The 22,533-nt window shown below is 39.1% G+C and overlaps 1 protein-coding gene and 1 long non-coding RNA gene across 4 annotated transcripts in view; one reads left to right on the forward strand and one right to left on the reverse strand.

The window, feature by feature from the left end:
• The window catches only part of LOC143441441 (uncharacterized), a 51,700-nt gene extending 29,938 nt beyond the window's left edge, over positions 1–21,762 (reverse strand). The window contains exons 1-3 of one of the 3 annotated variants that reach the window (XR_013108830.1): positions 21,677–21,762; positions 16,712–16,831; positions 13,525–13,633 (exon numbers count right to left, since the gene is read on the reverse strand). This is a non-coding gene — a long non-coding RNA (uncharacterized LOC143441441). Of the gene's footprint in view, positions 1–13,524; positions 13,634–16,657; positions 16,832–21,676 lie in introns of all 3 variants that reach the window. The other 2 variants (XR_013108831.1, XR_013108832.1) reach the window with 2 other exon arrangements.
• The window catches only part of Plcb1 (phospholipase C beta 1), a 664,193-nt gene that overhangs the window by 186,636 nt on the left and 455,024 nt on the right, over positions 1–22,533 (forward strand). Inside the window, 1 exon segment of the mRNA XM_076929813.1 lies at positions 20,355–20,423. Within this exon segment, the coding sequence (XP_076785928.1) occupies positions 20,355–20,423 (69 nt within the window).

Below are 22,533 nucleotides of genomic sequence, written 5' to 3' on the forward strand. Positions count from 1 at the left end.
AAGAAAGGGAATCAGAGCATGAAATGACCCAAATGAAAGGCAGAAAGGAAAATACTTTGATATGCATGGCATGATTTTCTGTGTAAGAAAACCCAAAGGGTTTGTTTTTAACAAATCTTCCAGAATAGATAATGAGTTCGTCAGTATTGTAGGGTTGAGATCAATTGAAAAAACAAAAAGAAAACAAAACAAAAAACCCCCAAACAAATCAGTTCTTTTTCTACGTATGAAGCGTGAGACACTAGAACTTGAAATACCATAAAAATTTAGATTTCTTGTGGAAAAATTAAATAAGATATGTCAGTCAGATGTGTACAGAATACTACAAAATACTGTTGAATGAAATCAAAGGAGATCTAGTCGCATTTGGAGCTATTACTCGTTTACAAGTAGGAAGATTGCATATTGTAAAGATGTTGTTTCTTCCCAATTTAACAATTCATTTAATGCAATCCCTATCGAAGTTTTAGAAAACTTTTTGATATGTTGATAAACTGGTTTTAAGATTTATTTGCCAATTCAAAGAGCCGGCCCTAGTCACTATGCCGGTGAAATGGAAAACTGAAGCTGAAGAAGTTACGTTCCCTGATTTTAATTTACTATAAAATTGTGGTAATGAAGAAAACATGATTTTGGCAAAAAATAAGTAGATATACAGGTCAAGGGGAAGTAATGAATATGGTAAGCAGATTTTTATAAAGCCACAAGAATGACCCAATGGGGAAAGTAAAGTCTATACAGCAAATAGGCTTTGAACAAATGAGTGTCCATATGCAAACATGAACAAAACTCAACTGTGGAGCTTACACCTTATACAAAATATTAACTGAAATGACTCGTAGCTAGTTCACATAAGTGACAGGCGTGAATGCAAAATGCAAACCAATAAAACCTGTTTTACAAAAACAAAATTGGTGCCAGGGAAATGTCTCAGTCACAAAACTACTCGTCTCTCAAGCAGGAGGACTTGAGTTCCAAATGCAAAGCCCATTTTAAAAAGCTGTGTGTGGCAGCGCATGCTTTTCAACCCGGCATTTGGGAGACAGTAACAGGTAGAAGCCTGGGACTCTCTGTCCCACAAGACTAACCTACTGGGGGAGCTCCAGGCCAAGTGAGAGAGCCCTTGTCTCAGTAAATAATGTAGAATGTTCTCATAGTTGCTTCCTGATCTGTGTGTGTGTCTGTGCCCATGCACACACGCGCACGCGCGCACACACAAACACACACACACACACACACACACACGAGAGAGAGAGAGAGAGAGAGAGAGAGAGAGAGAGAGAGAGAGAGAGAATAATTTTGAGTAACTTTGGATTTCAGCTGTGACATCAAAAGTATGATTTCTGAGAGGAAATTTTGATCAACTATATTGAAAGGGAAGCATTTGTGTCATAGAAGTTATTGTTATGCAAAAGAAGGAAAGCAACATGAGCTGTGAGAAGATATTGAAAACTTTTCTGATAAAGAAATTGCATACAGACTATACAAAAAGAAGCAAAGATATCTTCAGTGGCTGCAGGGATAAGCTATGATGAATAGAATAAATGCTATTCAGTGATGAAAGCAAACTGAGTATCAAACCAGACAGGCACCTGGATAAACCTGAGGTAAAGTCCGTCAGTCTGAAAGGGTGTTTTTGCTGAGTTTGTGTGGCTTTCTAGAAAAGGCAAAGGCATAGAGATGGGAAAGTGATGGTTAGTTGCTCCAAGGTGTAAAGGGCATTGAAAAAATTAAGCACAGTAGATGTTCTTTAGATAGGAGTCAATGTGTAGTAACACCAGAATTGCAGGCACATGCACTATGCATTTATAAAAGCCCATAGCTCATTTTAGCACCAAATGCACCGTAGCAAATTCAGAGGTTTAAACATCATTTTAGGATCCAAAGGCATCTTAGGAAAGAATGAAAGTTGTAGTAAATACACACACACACACACACACACACACACATCAGATACATAAAACAACTTTGCTAAAGGGAGTTAGGAAAAAACTTTCTGACTTAGATAACTTTGGAAATAAATGTAATATATTAAGCTAAGCAAAAATATTTGTATAGCTAGCCAATAAAGTTGTTTCCCATGGAGATGAGAGTTGACAGTTCCAAGACCACTGTATTAAGACCACCATAATGTGTGCTGGAGTGGAGTAGTTAGTTGGATAGCTGATTATAGAACCAAGGTTTATCACTGTTGGGGTGAGTAGTTGTTATTTAAAAGGAAGGAACTTACAATGACCTATGTGTTCGTGATCTATCATTGTAGATTGTGCTGTGAATCCATGTTTAGTTTAATATCTATACAGATGAATACATATGGAAGAAATTGTAATGTGGATGATTGTGGCAAATTAATTGAGACATTTTCAATCTCTGTCCACTCAGAGGCCCTTGAAGCTATGGCACCTTAGTAGAAATGAATGGGCCCAGACTCATGACATCAACTTCAAATACCAGTTTACAAAGAGAAATAACTGACTAGAAAGGTGGGAGAGGGAAATGATTCTGGAATATCAAAAAAAAAAAAAAAAAAAAAAAAAAAAAAAGCCAGAAAGAAAGTATTGAGAACAGCAGGAGATAAAACAAAGGGACACAGAAGTCAATGAAGGAGACCTCAACACCCAAAGCTGGAACACTTTAAAGCAAATAAATAAATAAATAAATAAATAAATAAATAAATAAAATCTAATATTGGGTTGTATCCCAAACTATAAAATTAATACTGGTGAACTCATGCTGTTGTTTTTCAATGAAAAGAGTAAGCAGATTATTTAGAAGAATAATAACTTCCTCATACATAATTATCCTATATAATTGATCTACATAATAAGCCTCAATGTGAAGAACTTCCTAAATCTTAAATGAGGCTTCTCAGACTTTTTTTTTTTTCTTTTTAGGAAGCACATTTTAAATGGAGATGCAAATGACAGCCTTACATTTAAGAAGCCTGGTAAATGTTGCCGCAGGCAGGGTATAGAGCCAGTCATCATTACTAAGTCACACTGATGACAAGTTACTTAGATGAGCTGCAGTAGGATGGTGTGGATGTAGGTCAGTGTTTTAGAGTTTTAGAGCATTGCTCAGAACTGTCTGGCCCTGGGTATATATATAGAGGGGAAGGTAAAGATAGAGGTCAAATATCAAGGTTATCAAAGACAAGGAAAGCATGTGTAACACTAACCATCTAGGAACATAGGAGACCTGAGTGTAATGTCATATTTGATGACATGAGCCACACGAGAAAGATCATGGGTCAGGTTACAGACATATGAATAAAAGATGAACTTCGGCCAAAGTGTCAATGTCATTTTAATAATTATACCTGATTATCATATTAATATATGATATTAACCATAGGGGCCATTGAGTTTGATATACAGAAGTTCTGTGTATACCTGTTTATAGTGTCATAATTTTCTATAAATTCCAAACAGTTCTAAAGTGAATTATTTTTCTTTTTGTCTTTTAATGGACCAAGGATGAAAGTAGGATGATGTTTGTTAAGAGCTGGGATGGGGAACAGATAATGAAGTATTGTTACTTCATGTGGGCAGAATCTCAGTTCGAGAAGATAAAAGGCTCAGATGACAGTGACGGCTGCATTGTGGTCTCAATGCACTTAATATCACTGATTTGTACACTTAAAATGATTAAAATGCTAATTTGTAAGTTGAATGTATTTTATCACAATTAAAAACTTCCAAAAATAGCTCTAAGATAGACAAAGCTAGAGAAAAGAAACTACAGAAGGGCTGAAAATAACATTTGAATAGAATAAAAAGAATGTAGGTTGGTTGAGAGGACTGGTGGGTGAAAACCTACCACTAGAACCTCAGGTTTCTCCACACAACAGGGCTCAGGGTGTGAACTGTGTCTCTTCATTTGTAAATAGTGCAGACCTCCTCCACAATAACAATGAAAAAAACATGCAAAATTATTTTAGATAGTTAAATCTGGTATTCAGTATATAGAGAGATAACAAATGGTAGAGGATCTATACACTAGGGCTTGCTGGGAGATGGATGCTTAGTATTGCACAGTGTTTACCCCATACATTATTGCTAATCATTTCAACATGATTGGATGCCAATATTCTTAGTTCCCACTACAGAGCTGGCTCAGGATCATTGCTTCCTGTCACTGGCTCAAATTAATTAGGTATATTGGAAATGTCTATATATACAGAAAAATATAGCAGCAGTCTTCAGGGAGACCATAGCATTTAAGCACACCTACTAAATCTTATATATGTGGGTGAATGCTTGCTATATTTTTTTCTTTTTATGAATTATTAGCATATATCAACACATAATAATGTTTTGTTATGGTATTTACGTACATATTCATGTCTTATAATTATATTCACGCCTCAGCCTCTCCTGTTCCTCTCCCATTCACATTGGCTCCCCTCCCTCTTCTGAACCAATTCTCTTCTGTTCATGACTTCTTTTCCTCTATCCCTCCTCTTGTCTCCTCCCACATCTCTTTCTTTTTCTTCTATGAAAAAGAAAGCTCTATGAGTTTCATTAGAGCATGGGTGAGAGAAGATGTACAATACTACAGGTACCTCACCAGTAGCTGTACCACTGACAAAAATGCCTTCCCCTTTCCACTGTTCACTATATGTCCTTAGAGAGAACTTAGAGAGAAGAGGGGGAAGTCCCCTCTCCCATGACAGGATGTTGACAAATCCAGTTTCCTGCAGGTAATCATAGCCACTATAAGTTTAAAACTGTAATGTCCATAAAATGCCCAGAAGACAGTGTCCCCGCAGCACTCCACCCCACCCGCAACTCTCATTCTTTCTGGTCTATCTTATGTGATATTCTCAGAGCCTTGGAGGGAGTGATACGGATGTCCCATTTATAGCAGGGCACTCAACAGTCACTAATTCTCAGCGCTTGGACCAGGTATGAGTCTCTGAAATAAAAACTTCCCACTGCAAAAAGAAGCATGCCTGGCAAAAGCTGACAGCTAATCTGTGAGCATAAGCATAAATATTTAGAAGGGACACTGGCTATAAATTTCACGGATCTTTGTCTTTCTGGACAATTCAGTGTGTTAACCAGTGGACTGAGGCTTCTGGGGGTTAGAGAAGATTGTTATACAATAAAGTTCAAGTTGTACAGGTAACTGGGTGTGGCTCTTAAAACCCTTACACAGAGTGGTCACAATTTCATCTCTAAATTATGGCGATAAAATTATGTTTTTTATTATAAGATTTTTGACTTTCCAATGTTCTATTTTTATATGCTTTTTATTACAATATGAGAATATGACATCTGCCATATTTTTAAAGCTTATATCGCTCTGTAATTATTTTGAGAATCCTGTTTCCTGTAACAAAATAAGGTTCAGGGTTTAAAAAGCTTAATATACACAAAAGCACTTCCCATGATCTAAGTAGTCTAGAATAGATGCGTCTTATAGAAGGTAGCTTTCTTCAGCTTATGTTCAGGTAGACTCTAATCTACTAGATCCAGCATCCTGTAGGGTTTCTTCATCTTTCATACAAAAAACAAAGAGGAAAGAATAAGATCAGACATGATTCTCATCTCTCTTCCATTCTTGCTTCATTTGTGATCACTCCTCACATTCACACAGTGCTAGGGATGTTGGGAAACATAGCCCATGATGGAGAAAGGATTTCCTTCCTATTCTCTGAAGTGGTAGGGGAGAGCATGCATCATGGTGCCAACGAGTTACCGCTGCCTTGAGATGTATATGCCCACCAAGGATTCCTTGTGAAAACCCACATTCCAGTGTGGGAGAAAGGGCATAGCCATCATGATGAAGCCGGCACAGTGTCAGCATTCTAGGAGTGACGACCCCTCCGTTTTCTGTGTCCTATAAGTTGATTAGTAAGAATTCCATCAGAACAAGTTTTTAAAGCATTCAGCAATGCTTATATATAATTGAAATATTATCAGGGTCATTGGAGTTCTAACATTAAATAGTGTTTAATGAGACTATGAGCCTCTTCAAGCTGATTTCTCGTTCTTTAAAAAATAGACTTGCAGAATATATACAATATAAAGCCAGACTCTGCTGTATCTGGAATTAATTTTCTTTGTATTTGTACAGATATTTTCTCATATAAATTTTCAGTTATACATTTTGTTTAAGAATAGAATTTGATATCATTATGATTATATGTTTTTATAAATACTTTTAAGCAAAGAAATTCTTCAGAACAAGAAACCCAGGTATAGACCATCCTTGTCACCAATCCATAATTGTCCACACCCAGAGATTCTCAAACTGAAGGATACACATGAATCATTTGTAGCGATTTGTTAAGGCTGAGACTCTTGTTTCCAAGCCCCTTGAGTTCCAAGTTAGGGGGTTTGGGTGGGGTCCAAAAACTTGAGTTTTTAACAAGCTCCCAGATGATTCACTGCACTGAGTAAAGGACTACACTCTGAAAAGCTCCCGTCAAGCAATAACAAAGGAACGAAGGAGAAAGTTATGAAGTCTGTTCACTTCCTGTAAGGTTGGACTATTTGCTTTGGCCTAGCTTTTGCAATAAAAAAAAATAATAACGCCGAAAGACATACAGTGCTTAAGACTCAGGTTAATTTAATTCCATAATCATAAGACAGAATAGGACCAATTTTGGTACTTAAGAGATTTCTGTACTTAATTTTGACTGACCCACATAGAGCAAATGTGATTCATCTGACTTGTGACTGAAAATCTACATAACCTAGGATGTGCAAAACGACAGATTTTTCCAGTGAGGCCTACATGAAGAGGATGGATCCGTAGAAAGATAGGAGTGGCTGGGTTAGAGCTAGGCAGGCAGTCATCTGCCCCTGTTAAGGAAAAGCACAAGAAAATAACAGGAATTTTAAGAAAAAGCAAGATAAAGTAGTTTCACAAGAGTGGCCCAATGTTTGTGCTAGATAGGATTTTTTGTTGGTGGGGAGGGCATGGGTGTTTGCCCTCCCCATATCCTCAGTGCTGAGGATTGAACCAGGATCTTATGTACGCCAGACAATGGATCCTCCACTGAAATATATCTCCAGAGCTATATGGTCTTTGTACTACTGTTTTTTTTAAAACACGGGAAGTAATTCAGAGGAAAATTTATTATTATGCTTTACTTTTATCTGCACAGGAAGAGATACATTTTTCAATATTGAAAATGGTGATCTGTCCTCTTGGGAACTTGAGGCCCATGTTAAGGATTCATGAGTTATTTCTTTTGAAAAAAAAATTTATACCCAGAGTGAGTGAAGTCAGTCTATATTTAGGCTGCAAAAGAAATGGTAAGATTCAGTAGTTCAGAACTCTAGAGGATAAAGTACTTTTATCATGGCTTTATTCGTTGTGAAATGGATACATACAACAATCAAAATTGGTTCTGTCTTGGAAGTCTGAGGCTGTGGGGCTCAACATAGAGGGCTCATATCCAAAGCTGATCACTGGGATTAGTTAGTAGAATTCTGCTTACAGGTGATGATCTGGAGCCAAAAGACATCTCCCGGCAACTGGTCATATTATTGGCTCTTGCTTCCCACTACCTCATCTATGGCAAAAGAACTATCTTCTATTAGATGTTTTCCCTTAGCTATGTTTTACAAGGAAATTGTTTTAAATGACTATGCATTTAATTGAGAAGTTCTCTCTGGCACTGTGCCTGTGCCAACTATTTTTTGGGGAACAGTTCCATCATCCAATGCTTCTCAGCCCATCACCCACTTTAGAATTTGAGAAAAGTCATCTAAGGACTCTGTTTATTTGTTACACTTGACTTTGTGGCACCGTTAAGTGAATTCTCTGTTCTCGGAGTTCTCTACAGTGACAAGGGGGAAGTTCTGGTCTGAGCATGCGCAGAAACCGGATGTAAAGGGGACTGAACCATTCTGTTAGAGCAGATTTTCAGGAGACCATGCTGTAACTACTGCCACGATCTTTAGTTAGTCTTCGTGAGCGTAGGTGGGTTGTAGTACCTAGAGCTGGCTGCCTCTTCTAGTTTACACCTCTAGTGTTTTCTATCCTCTCTGCCTCCATGCAGAGAGATAAGCCCATGGCTGACCCCAGCATGTTGGGCTTATGCTAGGTTAGCACCTATGGAATGTTTTCTAGTTTCTCCTGCCTCCTTTCATTTTCTCTTCCCAGAAATTTTGTGTGTATGTGTGTGTGTGTGTGTGTGTGTGTGTGTGTGTGTGTGTGTGTAATAGGAACAAGCACAGATAGTGACAGCAGGAGACAAACCCCTCTTAAATCTTAGGTTGTAGTGTTTTAATGTGGGTTTGTTTTAGCCCTGCCCCAGTGGTGTGTTTTCTTTGTGTGATTTATTTATTTTTTTTCAGGGCGTAGCTTTACTCGAGAGTCCTTCTGGTCTCTGCCACTTGCATCTGACTTTTTAATGGTCTTTTACTCTCTTCCAACTTTGCATTTTTTAACTTTTGAATGACTCTGTGCTCCTCACCAATTGGTTAAAATAAAGTGTCTGTTGTCATCATTTTTCAACCTATTCAGATAGAGAGAGTAAATGTGACGATTTCTCAGTGTTCTCCTAAAGGTCAAGTCAGGGACGTGCTGGAGCAAACAAATGCCTTCTTTTGCTGCCCTTGTTTGTTTTCTTTGGATTTGCTGTTCTGGGCAGTAATCAGGGCAAACATTAGGCCTTGTAAAAAGAGTTTTCACAACTTATTACTTCCTTTCTCATTGTCAGGAAAGCTAATGGGAGCAGCTCCATGGTCCCTATGCAGACGTTCAAGGACAGTGTGAGAAGACTACTCACTATTTCTCCCCGGTGCTAACCCACCCACTGCCTCCTACCTCCCTCGTGAAGACTGGAGTTTCTACATTCTTTACAATGCCTCCGTTTTAAATGAACTCTAGCAGGTCTAGATCTCTCCCCTCGCCTTTCCATATTAGCTACTACAGCCTTAGTTTTTGAGGATCACAGATCCTCTTGTCTCTGTCCTCAGAACCTGGGCCCCGCCCACTCCGGGCACCTTTATGAATATGCATGCGTTGTCTCGAGTTTCACTGAATGAGTGTTGAATTTGAGCTTCACATGATTACCGGCTCCTTTTTGTTTCTCCCACACAGTTCTCTTAAAAACAAAAACCTACTGACATTTTGAGGTTATAATATAATTGTGTCATTTCTTCATTCTCTTCCCTCCCCCTACACCCTCCCTTAAACCTAACCCCATTCGCCTTCAAATTCATGGCCTCTTTTTTCAGTAGTTGTGATTGCATGTGTGTGTACTTATGTAAACACATATATTTCTAACTGACAAATTAACAAGCATATTTATGTAACTCAATGTGATGTTATGCTGTGCATTCTTATTTTATCAAGCTAATGAATGGATTCACAGCCTCCTATGTATTCTAGTGCTCTACAGTGAGAACTTTTAAAGTTTTCCCTTTGTGCAGTTTTGAAATCAGAACTCTTTACTTTTATTCAACCTGCATTGTCTTGAATCCCTAATCACTCCCCAGTGTCAGACTCACTTCAGTCATCATCCTTTCTCTCCTTCCTAATAAGTAGCAATACAAAGTTAATAATATTGCTGAAAACACCTAGAAAATATTATTTTTATTTTTTTTTTTTTTTTTTTTTGGAAAATCTAATTATTTTTGCTGGGGTTAAAATGGTTTTTCTATGTTTTTGAGAATTCATGTATATAGTCATATCTACTTTCCATCTCTCCCTTTGTCTTCTCCATGAACTCCCAAGACCCCCCCCCCTTCCAACTTAATGTCTTTTTGTGTTTTGATCACCCAACAAGTCTAGGCTTATGAATCATTTTTATTCAGGTTTGGAATAAAGTTATATGTGTACCATTATGTTCAGATTTTTTTTTTTAAAAGAGGAGTCAGAGTGGGTGGTAAAAATGAAATCCATCCTTAGCAAGGAGGAAGTCACACAGTAGGGATGAACATGTTTCTTTTTAGCTCTGAGTATGACAAAATTAAGTCTGACTGTGGGATTAGTTAAATGACTGCTTTTTATAGCTCTGATTTTCCTAGGAAGAAATATCCCTCCTTTAAAATCAGGCTCCTTCTCTTACATAACGATGTTGCTATACGTTTGCTCAAACTGTTGGCACATAATTTGCTTATGTCTGTCTGTCTCTCAGGAAGGGTCAAAATAGCTTATAAGCTATGAATGATCTAAGGTGAGTTGCCCAGCACTGACACAAAATCTGAACGGAAGGAGTACTTATTAAGAGGGTATGGAATAAGGATGGCTTTGACGTGCAGAAGAGGGCAAGGCCAAAGACAATAATTATTAGCAGGAAGTGTGTACGATTCTGGCTGGTTCCCAGTTTAACCTTATTTTCTAAATTAGTTATAAATGATAAGAGATCTGTGCTTTGAATTGATCACCTCCAACCCATGCAAGGAGGTCCATCTAAAAGGTGTGTTAAGGAAGGAATTCCAGGAAATAATAGCCACTGAGGCTGCCCAAGAGGATTGGGGTGAGGGCAGGCAAGGCTGAACTGCCAGCTAGAGCCCCAGCCTCAAATTATGCCCTCCCGAGAGCTTCAGAATAAAACCTGTATCTGGAACTTTGTCCTGCCCTGTGCTGGGGTTGCTGGGCATCCTCTCTGCACCTGTCAGTCAAAAGCTCAAGACTTTGCTCCAGGGTACACAGCCTTCCAATACTTCCTGCTGTCTCCTCCCCTCTGTGAAGTGTGTCTAGCAGGCTAAAGGTAGTCAAAGATCACCAGTGCCCATTGTGAGAGTAAAACAGACCATGGGAGGTGGTGTCTAGCTAGAAAGGGGGCCAGGCAGGGAGCCCGGTGAGCAGCAATGGAAGTGGATGTCCTGAATAAATGAAAGACAACCTGGGAGGGCTTAAACTTTTCCAGAGTGCTTAACATGAATCGCTTGGTTTGTTTTGTGCTTACACTAGTGCTGGGGCTGATCTGTAGCTGAATCAAAAGGAAAGTTTGCTTTTAAATTCGGAGCACTTCAGGAGAACCTCGGGGCCCATATATTGATTGACTCTGAGTGTTCTCCTCAGGAAAATTCATTAGGCCTCATCCTCCCCATTAGATTCCCAACCCCATATGGTACAAATTAGCATTTGGAAGAGACTCAGTTTGATCCCTCTGCCTTGCCAGGAAACTCAATGTGATCTTAAGAAGCAAGTCATTGCAAAAGGAAAAGGAAGCATTATTTTATATATCTGTCAATTTAAGTAGATTAACTCCTCACATATTCAAAATGTCACATAAGATTAAAAGTGTCTTGGAAACCTGTCATGGCTCAAACTCAGACTCGGTCAGACAAAAGGAACTTAGTGTTGAAAAATGTCTTCTGTCTGTTTTAAAACAAATAGTTGAAGGTTGTAAAATTAGTTTCTCCAGGTAGATTTCATCAAGTGGCTACACAGGGAAGGCAAGGCTGGATGCCATTTATGTGTACTTCAGAGATCACCAGATTTTGTAACTAGAGAGAAAGGGAAGATTATTTGGTTGCCAGCTCAGAAGTATCATGCACAGGGTTTGAATCAGAACATCTGGAACTAAGCCAGCCGTACTTAGACTGTGACTTTGACCCTCTGCCTGGCCTCCAGGGCTCAGCATAAAAATGGTTGCTTTAATCTACAAGGATACACTTGCTGCTGATAGACACAGAAATCTAAAACAAACTTTTTTCAGACTCTTGATGAGCAGTCCTCTCATTGCTAGTAAGGGCTTTGGTGCAATTCTTTCATAAATGCATAAAGGTAGCTCGTCCAAGTGTCTGAATGTCCTACCTAGCTCTGCTTAATTAGGCTTCGCTGTGGGCAGCCGTTGTCTCCATTTAAGATCTAGGGCAGAAGTTCTCTAACCTTGGATCATATTTGAATCACCCTGAGGCTTATTTTAAAAGATTATTGGGTTCCACCCCATAGCTTCTAGTACAGTATATTTATGGGAGGACAAAAACTTTGTATTTTGCACATTTCAAGTAGTATTGGCATCCTCAGCCAAAGGACCATATTCTCAAAACCACTATGTTGAGCCATGAAGGTTAAGTAGTATAACTGGCATATGGTAAGTTGTATGTTCAGCTATAGTAAAGTTAAAACATAGAATAGTAGCAGCTTTAATGGCCAGATTAAAATTCTGCTGGCAGCTCAGCCACAGTGGAATAGGTATAGGCCAATGATAACGTTCTAGATGACTCAAAAGGACAGTCTGGCTACATTAAAATCATCTGAAATTCACAAGTGGAAGCAGCTTGTTTCGTGATAAGTCTATAGCATCTCCTATTTCTTTCAAAAGACCTTTTATGGAAATTAGATTCTGTGCTCACCCAAAATATTCAGGGAGATTGTTTCTAGCACTCAAGAAACCGTTTGCAAAATGATGAATGCTGTTATCCCTTAATCTGATTAGCATGAAATGAGTATGTGCTCTCAGCCCAGGGAGTTGCAGAAGACTGTATGAGTGTAATCGTTATTGACACTGATATTATTGTTTATTACTTGGGTCCTTAACAAATACACCACCATACACCTCCCTCTATGAGCTACCTGGTAATAAGAACTAGTAAAGTCAAGCATGCCGTTTATAGACTTCATGTATTTCTATTAGTCATCCTTAAGGTAGATATAGGTATTTCATAGTGATGGATTATATTATGAGGTCAAAATAAAATAATGCTATCATTTGAGGTGTTCCCTGGGAGCAGTGTATTTGCTCTCTCCTGGTTCATAACAAACTAGCACACACTGAATGGCAAACATCTCTCTTACAGTTTCAGTCTGTCAGAATCACACCTGTTTGGGGCCTCACTGGGATGCAAGAAATTCTTCTGGGTGGCTGAATCGCATTTAGCTCTAATTTACTACCTAGGTTCAGGTAATTGTCAAGGTCTACTTTCTCAACATTGTTCATCTGAATCCCTATCTCCTAGTGATTTTCCTTTTCTTAGATAGTCACAACATTGCAGTCAGTTCAGAGCCTCTGTTCCCACCAGTCTCTTATTTCTAGGTCTTCTGAGAAGGCACTTTTGGTTAAATATCGGATTGAAAGCTTACATACATTCTGCAAAATTCTCTTACCTTTGTCATCTCTCCCAGAATAATCATGAACTTGATAGTGTCTCACCCCTACCCCAGTCTCCTGGGTCAAAGCCAGTGTGATTGTGCCCATATTTGAATGGAAGTGCTTATACAAAAGCCCAGCTGTCATAGGGCTACCTTAGCATCCCCTTACTACAAGTGGCAAAGATGTTGATATGTGTGATAAAATTACCCAGCTGCCCAATAGTGATGGTGAATTTGTTGGTTCTCAAATCTGTCAAAGGGAAGAATTAGCTACAGGCATCAGTGTTGTTGCAGTGTTCAATTCAGTGTCTCCTGCAGATCATCTTCTACATTTCTTGGCATATCTCTGGTCTTCGTTTTTAATAGTTCTACTTACTATTTCTGTTGCTAGTGCTAATTACATTGCTCATGTCTGCCCGCATTGTGTTGAAGAAACTTTAATCCCATCACAATAAACTTCAATAAACTTTTTGTCTCATTGATTCAAGCTCTCGATAAGTTTTACTAACAACTAACCTCCTCCTCATGGATGGACTTTTTCTTGGCATTGATTATATGAGGGTCTTCTGGTTTATCCTCTGAGTTCTTGCAGTTCGTCCTTTTCTGCTCATTCCAGATATCAAATCTACAATGAAGATCAAGTCATTCAAGAACTCCTAATCAACGTTACCTCTTTCTGACCCTGGCTGTGTATTTTTGAACAGGACACAACTGTGGATCAAAAACGTTCCAAAAGAAAGTAGTTATATATTTACTGAATCAGTACAGACTTACTTCTTATACTTAATTCCTCCCCCCAAAATGTAGTTTCATAATGACTTATATATATAGTATGTACATTGCCTTGGGCATTATAAGTAATCCAGAGAAGATTTAAAGTATCACAGAGGGTGTGTGTGTGGTGGTTTGAATATGCTTGTCCCACAGGGAGCGGCACTATTACGAGGTGTGGCCTTCTTGGAGTGGGTATGGCCTTGATGGAGTAAGTGTGTCACTGTGGGGCCAAGCTTTGAGGTCTCATATGCTCAAATTAGGCTGAGTCGAGCAATTTCCTTTTGCTGACTGACAGATGTAATGCTCTCAGTTCCTTCGCTAGTTCCATGTCTGTCTACATGCTGCCATGCTTCTCTCCTTGAAGATAATGACTAAATATCTGAAACTATTGGCCAGCCTCAATTAATTATTTTTCTTTATAAGAGTTTCAAGGTCATGATGTCCCTTCACGCTAATAGAAACCCTAAGACAGTTTGCTTAAGTCGCATGCAGATACTATATTTTTATGCAAAGGGTGTGAACACATGTAGATACTGGTCTCTATGAAGTTCCTGGGGCAATTCTGCCACAAATATTGAGAAACTGTATTTTGAGGCCAAAGTGACATCTCCCACTGATGATCTGGAAGCTCATGTTCAAAACTTGACAGAGGCTTTAAGTCAGTCGTTCTCAGCCTGTGGGTTGCAACCCATTTGGGGAAGGGCAAATGGAGCTACTCTTTCACAGGGGTCAACTTAGACCATCTGAAAGTACATTACAGTTCATATCAGTAGCAAAATTCCAGCTGTGAAGTAGCAACGGAAATAGTTTTATGGTTGGGGTCACCGCAGCATGAGGAACTGTATTAACGGGTGGCAGCCTTAAGAGGTTGAGAACCACTGCCTTAAGTACGTTTAGAATACTGACTCACGCCCTTATACTTGCCACAGTGTCTTACGAGGCTGGAAGTTAGCCATGCTGTCTCATGCACATGGCATTTTTAAACTTGCATGTCATGTGTTCCTTCTTTGGGGCCTTTGCACGGCTTATGGCTTATTTTCCTTGTATTCCCCCCTGGGGGTTAACACCAGCAGACTGCCTTTGCCGCCTTCATGAACTAACCTTGTCATAAATTTCTCAGCAGGACATCTATTTCTGGGCTAATGCTTCTTGCTTCTGTTTCTCCACTCTGAATTCACTCTTCTTGTGAATGAACACTCGTTGAAGAAGACATATCTAGACTGAAATCTACCCACTGGCATAATGCCAACCTTGGGTTCTTTGTTCAAAAATATATCTTCAGTATTTACTGAATATGGGCTAAATTGCAGGCGCTACACAAGAATGTGTAAAATGAACAAAGTGGCAGTTACGTTCCAGGCCCCTAACCACTCCACAGCTTCCAGCTCAGCATGGGTGTCAAGTGACTAGTCACCACACTTCCCTCCATTTTCCCTAGGCTTCATCTTCTTTGCTTATTATCTTCTATTTTGTGCTTGCAACATCTCCCATTCAAAGTGAAATAGAAAGACTATAAGATGTGTTACTTGTTTAGGAGCCCCGTTAGGATTAAACATTGCATTAGAGATGATGATTGGCTTGTTGAAGTGCTATCTTTTCTTTACAGGATTTAGCTTTTGAAAGACTATAGGATCCCTAGTCTTTGATGGATGCTCTATATCTGAAGAAGTATGAAACCAAGGAAAAGAAAGAGAGAAGAAAATACAAATAACTTTAATTTCCACATTTTCTGTTATATTGTCTGTATTCTTGACTATATCATTGAGACAGAATTTGGAAGGGTAACAGTCAGACTTTATTTAAAATAAAGTGATATTGAAAAGCACTGGCTTCTGGACATGGTCTTTAGAACATGGAAATGTGGTAAGGACTTAACATACTGTATCAGCCAGTTTTTCATGTCATTGGTTGTTTTCATCAACTATATCAGATTGAATTTCTATGTAAAATTGAGAGTTAATGATATTTTACAGGTTTTTCTTGTTATAGAGCCAAAGTCGGGCAGCATTGACCATCTTTATCAGGTTATCATTCCTAGCATAAACCAAGATAGGATACAACCTCTGCCCTGGACTCTTAGCCCAAACACTTTAGTTGTGGAGAAGTGGCGTAATATCTTTGTCACAATATTCACACACATACAAAAAACCCCAGAAACTCCATATCAATAGACAATTATAGTATAACCTGTAGCATAGCAATAATCTCAGGTTTCTTTTTCCACTGCAAATATTCATCTTATTTCAGATTTAATTTTGGCACATGAAAGTGAAATCAATTTTCTCTAGAAGTTGCATCTCTTATTATTTCAAGTTTTCATGAAATATCTTTAATCTTCATATCTTATTTTTTATTCTCATATATTTACTGTTTTTTCTATATGCTTTATCAACTCTAGAGTGTGAATTAGAAAGGTCCACCATAAACGCAGGCACTTTGACACTTGATCCATTGCGAATGGTGCTGTTTAGGAGGCTGTGGGGGAGGTCCAGCTTTGCTGGGTGATATACATCACTAGAAGTGGGCTTTGGAAATCCAAAAGCTTTCCCCACTTCTGTTTTCCTCTTTGCTTCATACTTGCTGCTATAGATGTGCTCAGGAAGCTTCCTTTTCCTACTGTCAATACCTGCCACATGATGCTATTTCCCTTGCCATAATGGACTCATCCCTCTGAATACATGCCCCAAAATATATTCAGTCATCCTTAAGTTGCCTTTGATGATGGTACTGTATGACAGCAGCAGAAAAGTCACCAATTAAGCAGCTTCCAATGTTTCTACTTGAACTTTTCCCTTTTTTGCTCAAAATGGGAAATGTTATAAGCATTAGCATTTATACGTATGTATTACTTTTGCTTGTTAAATAGAGACCTCACCCCAATAATCATGATGTTGCTGGCACCTGCACCCATGTTTGCAACGTGGGTTACCTGGTGTACACAAACATCTGCATCAGTCGGCCTCATTTTGTGTTGATAGCAAGTGCTAGCTCCAAGAGAAAACTTGAGTTTTCTGCCTTCTAGGTAGATGTTGCTTGCATTATACTCCACCTAAGTGAGTTTAAATAAAGAAAGTGAGACAGTCACCTTTGTTCAGGGATGGTGCATCCTATTCCCATTGGTCTTTCTTTACATTGCAGGGTGTAAAAAAAAATGAGAGACAAAAATGATGCCTGTGGAATGAATGAAACAAGGGCCGAGATGGGGAGAGAGCGCGGGGATTTTTGACAGCTGCACTGCACATATTAGGCCGCCCTTTCACAAACAGAATAGAGTTAAAAGTACAAAGAGTAGGGTCTATGCCCAGGCTTCTCCTTAATTCCAAACCCTCTTTGCATGATCCCTGAAACATTCTCCAGTTCTGAATTTGAAAGATGCTTGGCAGCCAATATATTAATGGATTTTTGTTTTGGTGAATCTAGATTGAGCAGTTTAATGAATATCCCACATGTGGAGGTACATCTAATCACACCACACACCCAGTCATTAATATCTTCGCTGTGAAATGTTTATGGCTGTAATTGCTGGTCTGATTATGTATTGTGTGAACTTGAAGCATGCTATTATATTGGGTGACTAATGGAATTTGGTAACAATGCACAGAACTTGTTATTCTGCAAAGAGTTGCGTTTTAAATTGTATTCTTTCCCGAATTTGCAGTGGATTTCATGGCTCATCTCCCTCACAGTAGGTTTGTGGTTGATGAGTTGAAATCTTTCTGCTGAATATATACATCGGAGACCATTTAGTCTTTCCTTAGCTCACAGGCCTTACTTTTCTCATTTCGCATTAAAAACAAAAATTTGAAACAATATTCCCTCAAACCTTTTTGATGGCTGCTGATTCACTTTTTTCCATACTTATAAAGGTAAAAAGAAGCACAATATGTAAGTACATTTGTTGGTGGTCCTAGTACTATGGTTCAGTCATTGAAGGTGCCATAGTAGGCCAAAACCAGATTACTGTTGCTGCCTTACATACCCAGACAAGCCAGAGTAGTAGGCTGAAAACAGATGCCTGTTGCTGAGTTCTCCCTTTACATACCTGAGTAAGCTGGATGGTCTTAGAACTTAAAGAAAACACCTCTACTTCACTGCTTTAAAGACCCTTCAGTGTTTTTAGTGTTAAAATGGCAACATCATACCATTTTAATGATTGCTTAAATTTCTGAACATTTAAAGATATTTACTTGCAGGACAAATTTAATATAAAGGAATGTTCAAAACTAGGAGTTTATGGTGTTTTCCCTTAATTACATCCAACCCAATCCTAGATTAATCACTATTAGTCACAGTTTTATATTCAGGAGGTGTTATTGACAGCTCCCTATAGGAAAATGTGTTAGAGAGTCTTCATATAATTTATAACTGTTATATAGCCTTTATTCATCATGCTCACCCAAAAAACATACAGCAGCATCCTGTAAATGTGTGTTTCTTAGCATATCTCAAAGTGCCGGTCCTTTGACCAGCATCAGCACCAGTTAGAAATTTATTAGAAATAAAATTCTCAGGCTTAATGTCTTTAAGCCTTCCAAGTTACTCTACTGCAAGCTACATTCTGAGAGCCACTATTGTGTGTGGTATTGTCACCATTTAATAGGCGACACAACTTGTATCCAGCAAGTTCTGCAAAGCTAGAAGGCACCAACTGTCAAATGAGCTAAGAAAGGCACCATGTAGTGCTTTATAATGGACTGAGTCATTAAAACTATTAACTCTGGAAAATTAACATGGAAGAAGTTTCAGTGACATAAGTAACAGTTCTGTGGTCCTGTGCTTTGAGTTCTGCAATGAAAGCCCCAGAGGAATGGTATTGGATGTAAATGGAAGCAGGGGGGTGCTATTTTAACCATCCCTTTCAAGCTGAAAGGGCCCCTGAACAGCACTTCCACCTGGGTCTTCCTCATGCCACATTACCCACTCCATGGTGCCCTTGATGATTTTCCTGAACTCACAATTTCACACACCAGTGAGAGAGGCTTCTTAGCTCTGTGCTATCAGAATGAATCCCTAGGGTAGCTGGCACTAACTATCACTGCACAAGTTGGGAAATGAAACCTTCCCTGGAGCTGGCAGTACAGAACAATATTCATTATCTCCAATATAAAAGTAATGATGTCTACTAAGTTCTTTGAGAACTTAGTTTGGGTTTTGTGTACAAACAAACAAGCAATGTTTCAGCTCATTTGATCAACTTAGAGGAAAGCTTTGAATAGAGAGTGTTACTATCAAACTTTGGTAAGTTTATAATGTGGGTATAGATGGGTTTTATTCTACCCATGGGAAACGGTCATTTAATAGATATGGACTGCCATAGATATGCCTTTCCATGTCTGCTATATGAGTGCTTTATGCTCACCATTCCTGCCTGTATGCATCTTCCCCTACTTGATCCTCTCTGAGAATCTATCTCTGCTGTCCTCCCTATGTAAAGACAAAGCCAGGAATGCTACAGATCCTTGTGCATTAGCCTTTCCCCAGCTGGCAGCAGATTTGGCGTGTGTGGTGTGTGTGTGTGTGTGTGTGTGTGTGTGTGTGTGTGTGTACGCGCGCATGCACACATGTGAATCCGTATATTGGCCAGACAGACACATTAGGTGTGTGAACAAGCAGATGGGATCAGGTCCTTCCTCTGGCCTCCCTAATCTTATATTCTTGATTTCCCTCACAGCCAACTGCATTGAGCTAGGGACTCAAGGGTTTCTTTTCAACTGTAAGACAAAGAAGTTGAATTTCTTTTGAACAACCAGATCAACCAGAGCTCCCCAGGGTCTAAACCACCAGCCTGGGAGCACTTAGGGAGGGACCCAGGACTCCAGCTGTATGTGTAGGGCAGAATGGCCTTTTCCAGCATAGGTGACAGAGGAGATTCTTGGTCCCATGAAGGACAATCACAGAGTGGGGGGGGGGATGTGAGGGTGGGGAGGGGGGAGAGGGGGCGGGGGATAAGTAGGGGCACAGCCTCATAGAAGCATGAGGAGGGGCGATGGGATAGGAGGTTTCTGGGTGGGTGGGGGGAAGTGGGGTAAGGGGATAAAATCTGAAATGTAAATATAATACCCAATTTAAAAAAAAAAAAAGCAGTGATTCTCAACCTGTGGGTCATGCCCCCTGTGGGGGTATCAGATATCCTGCATATCAGGTATTTTGTAATTACAACCATAGTAAAATTACAGTTATAAAATAGCAACTAAATAATTTTATGTTTGGGTGTGTGTGTGACCACAACATGAGGAACTGTCTTAAAGTGTCACAGCATTAGGGAAATTGAAAACCAATGTCTTAGAGGATTTCGATTTAGGGATGCAAACCATGCATTTAACTTTTTAAAGATGCTTTAGCAAATATATTGGAATATGTGTTAAACTGAGAAGTTAGTGATGAAGTGATGATCTTTTTTTTTCCCCCTCCTGATTCAATGAGATATAATACGGGGGTAAGGGGTAGCCTACCAAAGTTAAGTCCTCAGGCAAACCTCGAGATGATAATATTTTTTAAAGTGATGTCAATAACATAAAACAAAGATAAATGATCTGTGTGGTTTCCTAACAACCTCCCATTTTGCTTTACAGGAGACGGAGCTGTTAGATCTCAGCCTTGTCAAGGATGCCAGGTGTGGGAAGCACGCCAAAGCTCCCAAGGTAGGGAGCGGAGCCCATGCCCGCACCAGCTGCTGCTTTGATTCTTTATCTGTGTCAAGATATCAATTAATTGCCCCAGTTAAAAGTTTCTGTGTTGTAGCTGTTGTAAAACACAACAGCCAGTGTGCCCTCCTCACCTTCAGTTTCATTAAAAGATGGAAATAATGAATGAACATATGAGCTTATTGCTCTGCGTTTTCACCTTTGTCTGAAGAAAGATGTAGATGTATGTGATGCCAAAAATACAGGTTACTCTTCTACAATTGGAAATGGCAAAATACTATAAATTGTGAGTGGAAAATTCAATACTGACCCATGATATGCCTTGGTTACTAAAAACGTTGTATAAAATTACTTTCAGGCAATTTGTATGGGTTGTGTATGAATTTTGTGTTTAGACTTGGGTCATATTAAGAAGCTATTTGATACATATATACCATGTTGCAGAATTTTAAAATCTGAAATACTCTTATCCTAGGTGTTTTTAATGAGGTGTACTGGACCTGTGTTGGTTAATTTCAAAGGCCTGAGCTATTTTGCATATGATCACTTAACTCAGAAGCATTGGTTGACATACATTTCTTTACTTACTTTTATCACAATCCACATTCATCCTGATAAACGGAGACAGTAAGAAGCTCAAATGCTGTGCAACTAAAACAAGGACATCTATAAAGCCAAAAGTTAATTCTGCACATTAGTACTGAGGATGTTTTAGGACCTGCTAAGACGGATGCCATTGGTTTGGGTTCACTGCAGATTTTCTGAAGATGATCAAATGCTGGATGAAGAGAAGGTAGTTTTGAACTTATCTAAGTAGTTGAAAACTCTTTGTTATTGGATTTAATATTTAAGGCATTAGATATTTCATTCCTCGCTGAGCAAGTATATCAGCAAAGCAAGGAGACAGGGGAGTTGCCATCTAGGAGTTTTCTTTTTTAGTGTCTTCCCACAACTGTTCTTTTAGCCGCTAAAAGTCAGAACACTTTCTTTAGCATCCGGAATGATCTGTTGCTTTGGAGGTACAGAAAAAAAAAAGTCAACTGAAATAAGTTTTCCTCACAGACTCTTGTAGCTGCAGGTTGGTGCTGACAGTCTGGCACCAAGCGAATACCAAATGCTAGGGTTAGCTGAATGGGTTAAAATGGTTGACTAGAAGGTGTGAAAAAAATAACATTTAGAGAGGAAAAAATAAGAAATGTTTGCAAGAAGGCTTCTAAATGTGTTTCATGTGAAGCCAATTTACCATTTACCTTCTCATAGAGAGGATTTCCACATCTTGGTCTTTGCACTTTACATCTTGGAGTTAATAGGTTGTTGATGATGCAGAGTTATTCCCGGTTCAGTGTTAGCAAAGAATCCTTTTCTCTTCTTCAACCACTGTTTCAGGCAGCTGTCATGCCAGCCTGTTAGGTCTGTATATTGTATCAGTAACTAAGCAGCAAACTTGCCTTTTAACCTGGGATTATTGGCCTCATTTATATCAATACTGTCTGAGGACAGTTGCACACCCACTTCACTAGCCTCCACTGCTTTTCAATGGACACCAGTGTTCCCCAAGCATCAGGAGTCAAAGCCAAATCTCATTGCACAGGCTGGCAGCGGTCTCCTTTACTGTAAGCGAGCTCACAGCTAGCTTATCAGTAAGTACTTTGTTTGTGGATGCAGTTTGATAAATGTCTATTGAATGTTGATAAATGACAGAAGTGGTGCCTGCAATGTGTTCAGCTGATAAACTTTGATTAGATCTCAAAGTGCCTCCCTTGTGGAAGTCTTTCGAAACCCATAGTCCTCAGCTTGTCTTTTCTACTAACACTCTCTGGGAGACAAGGGTTGCTTTCTCTGTGGGCTGTTCTTGTTCCTTGCTGTTTTCTCTGAACTTTACTCTATGTTCACGTTGTTGAAGCTGCTTCTCTTCTATTTACCTGTGTGACCTTGCAGAGACTGACTTCTTCCTCCTAGGCTCCAGGATAATACTAGGTATTTAAGTGGGATGCTATGAGGAGGCAAGGAAATAATTCATTAACAAACCATTTGCACAGGAGATCTCAAATTTAACTTCTCATGAAATCACCTGGGTAAGGTTTTTTCTTTTTTTAAAAAAAATGTT

The sequence above is a fragment of the Arvicanthis niloticus genome, chromosome 2 (assembly GCF_011762505.2).
Source record: "Arvicanthis niloticus isolate mArvNil1 chromosome 2, mArvNil1.pat.X, whole genome shotgun sequence".
NCBI classification, from domain to species: Eukaryota; Metazoa; Chordata; class Mammalia; order Rodentia; family Muridae; genus Arvicanthis; species Arvicanthis niloticus.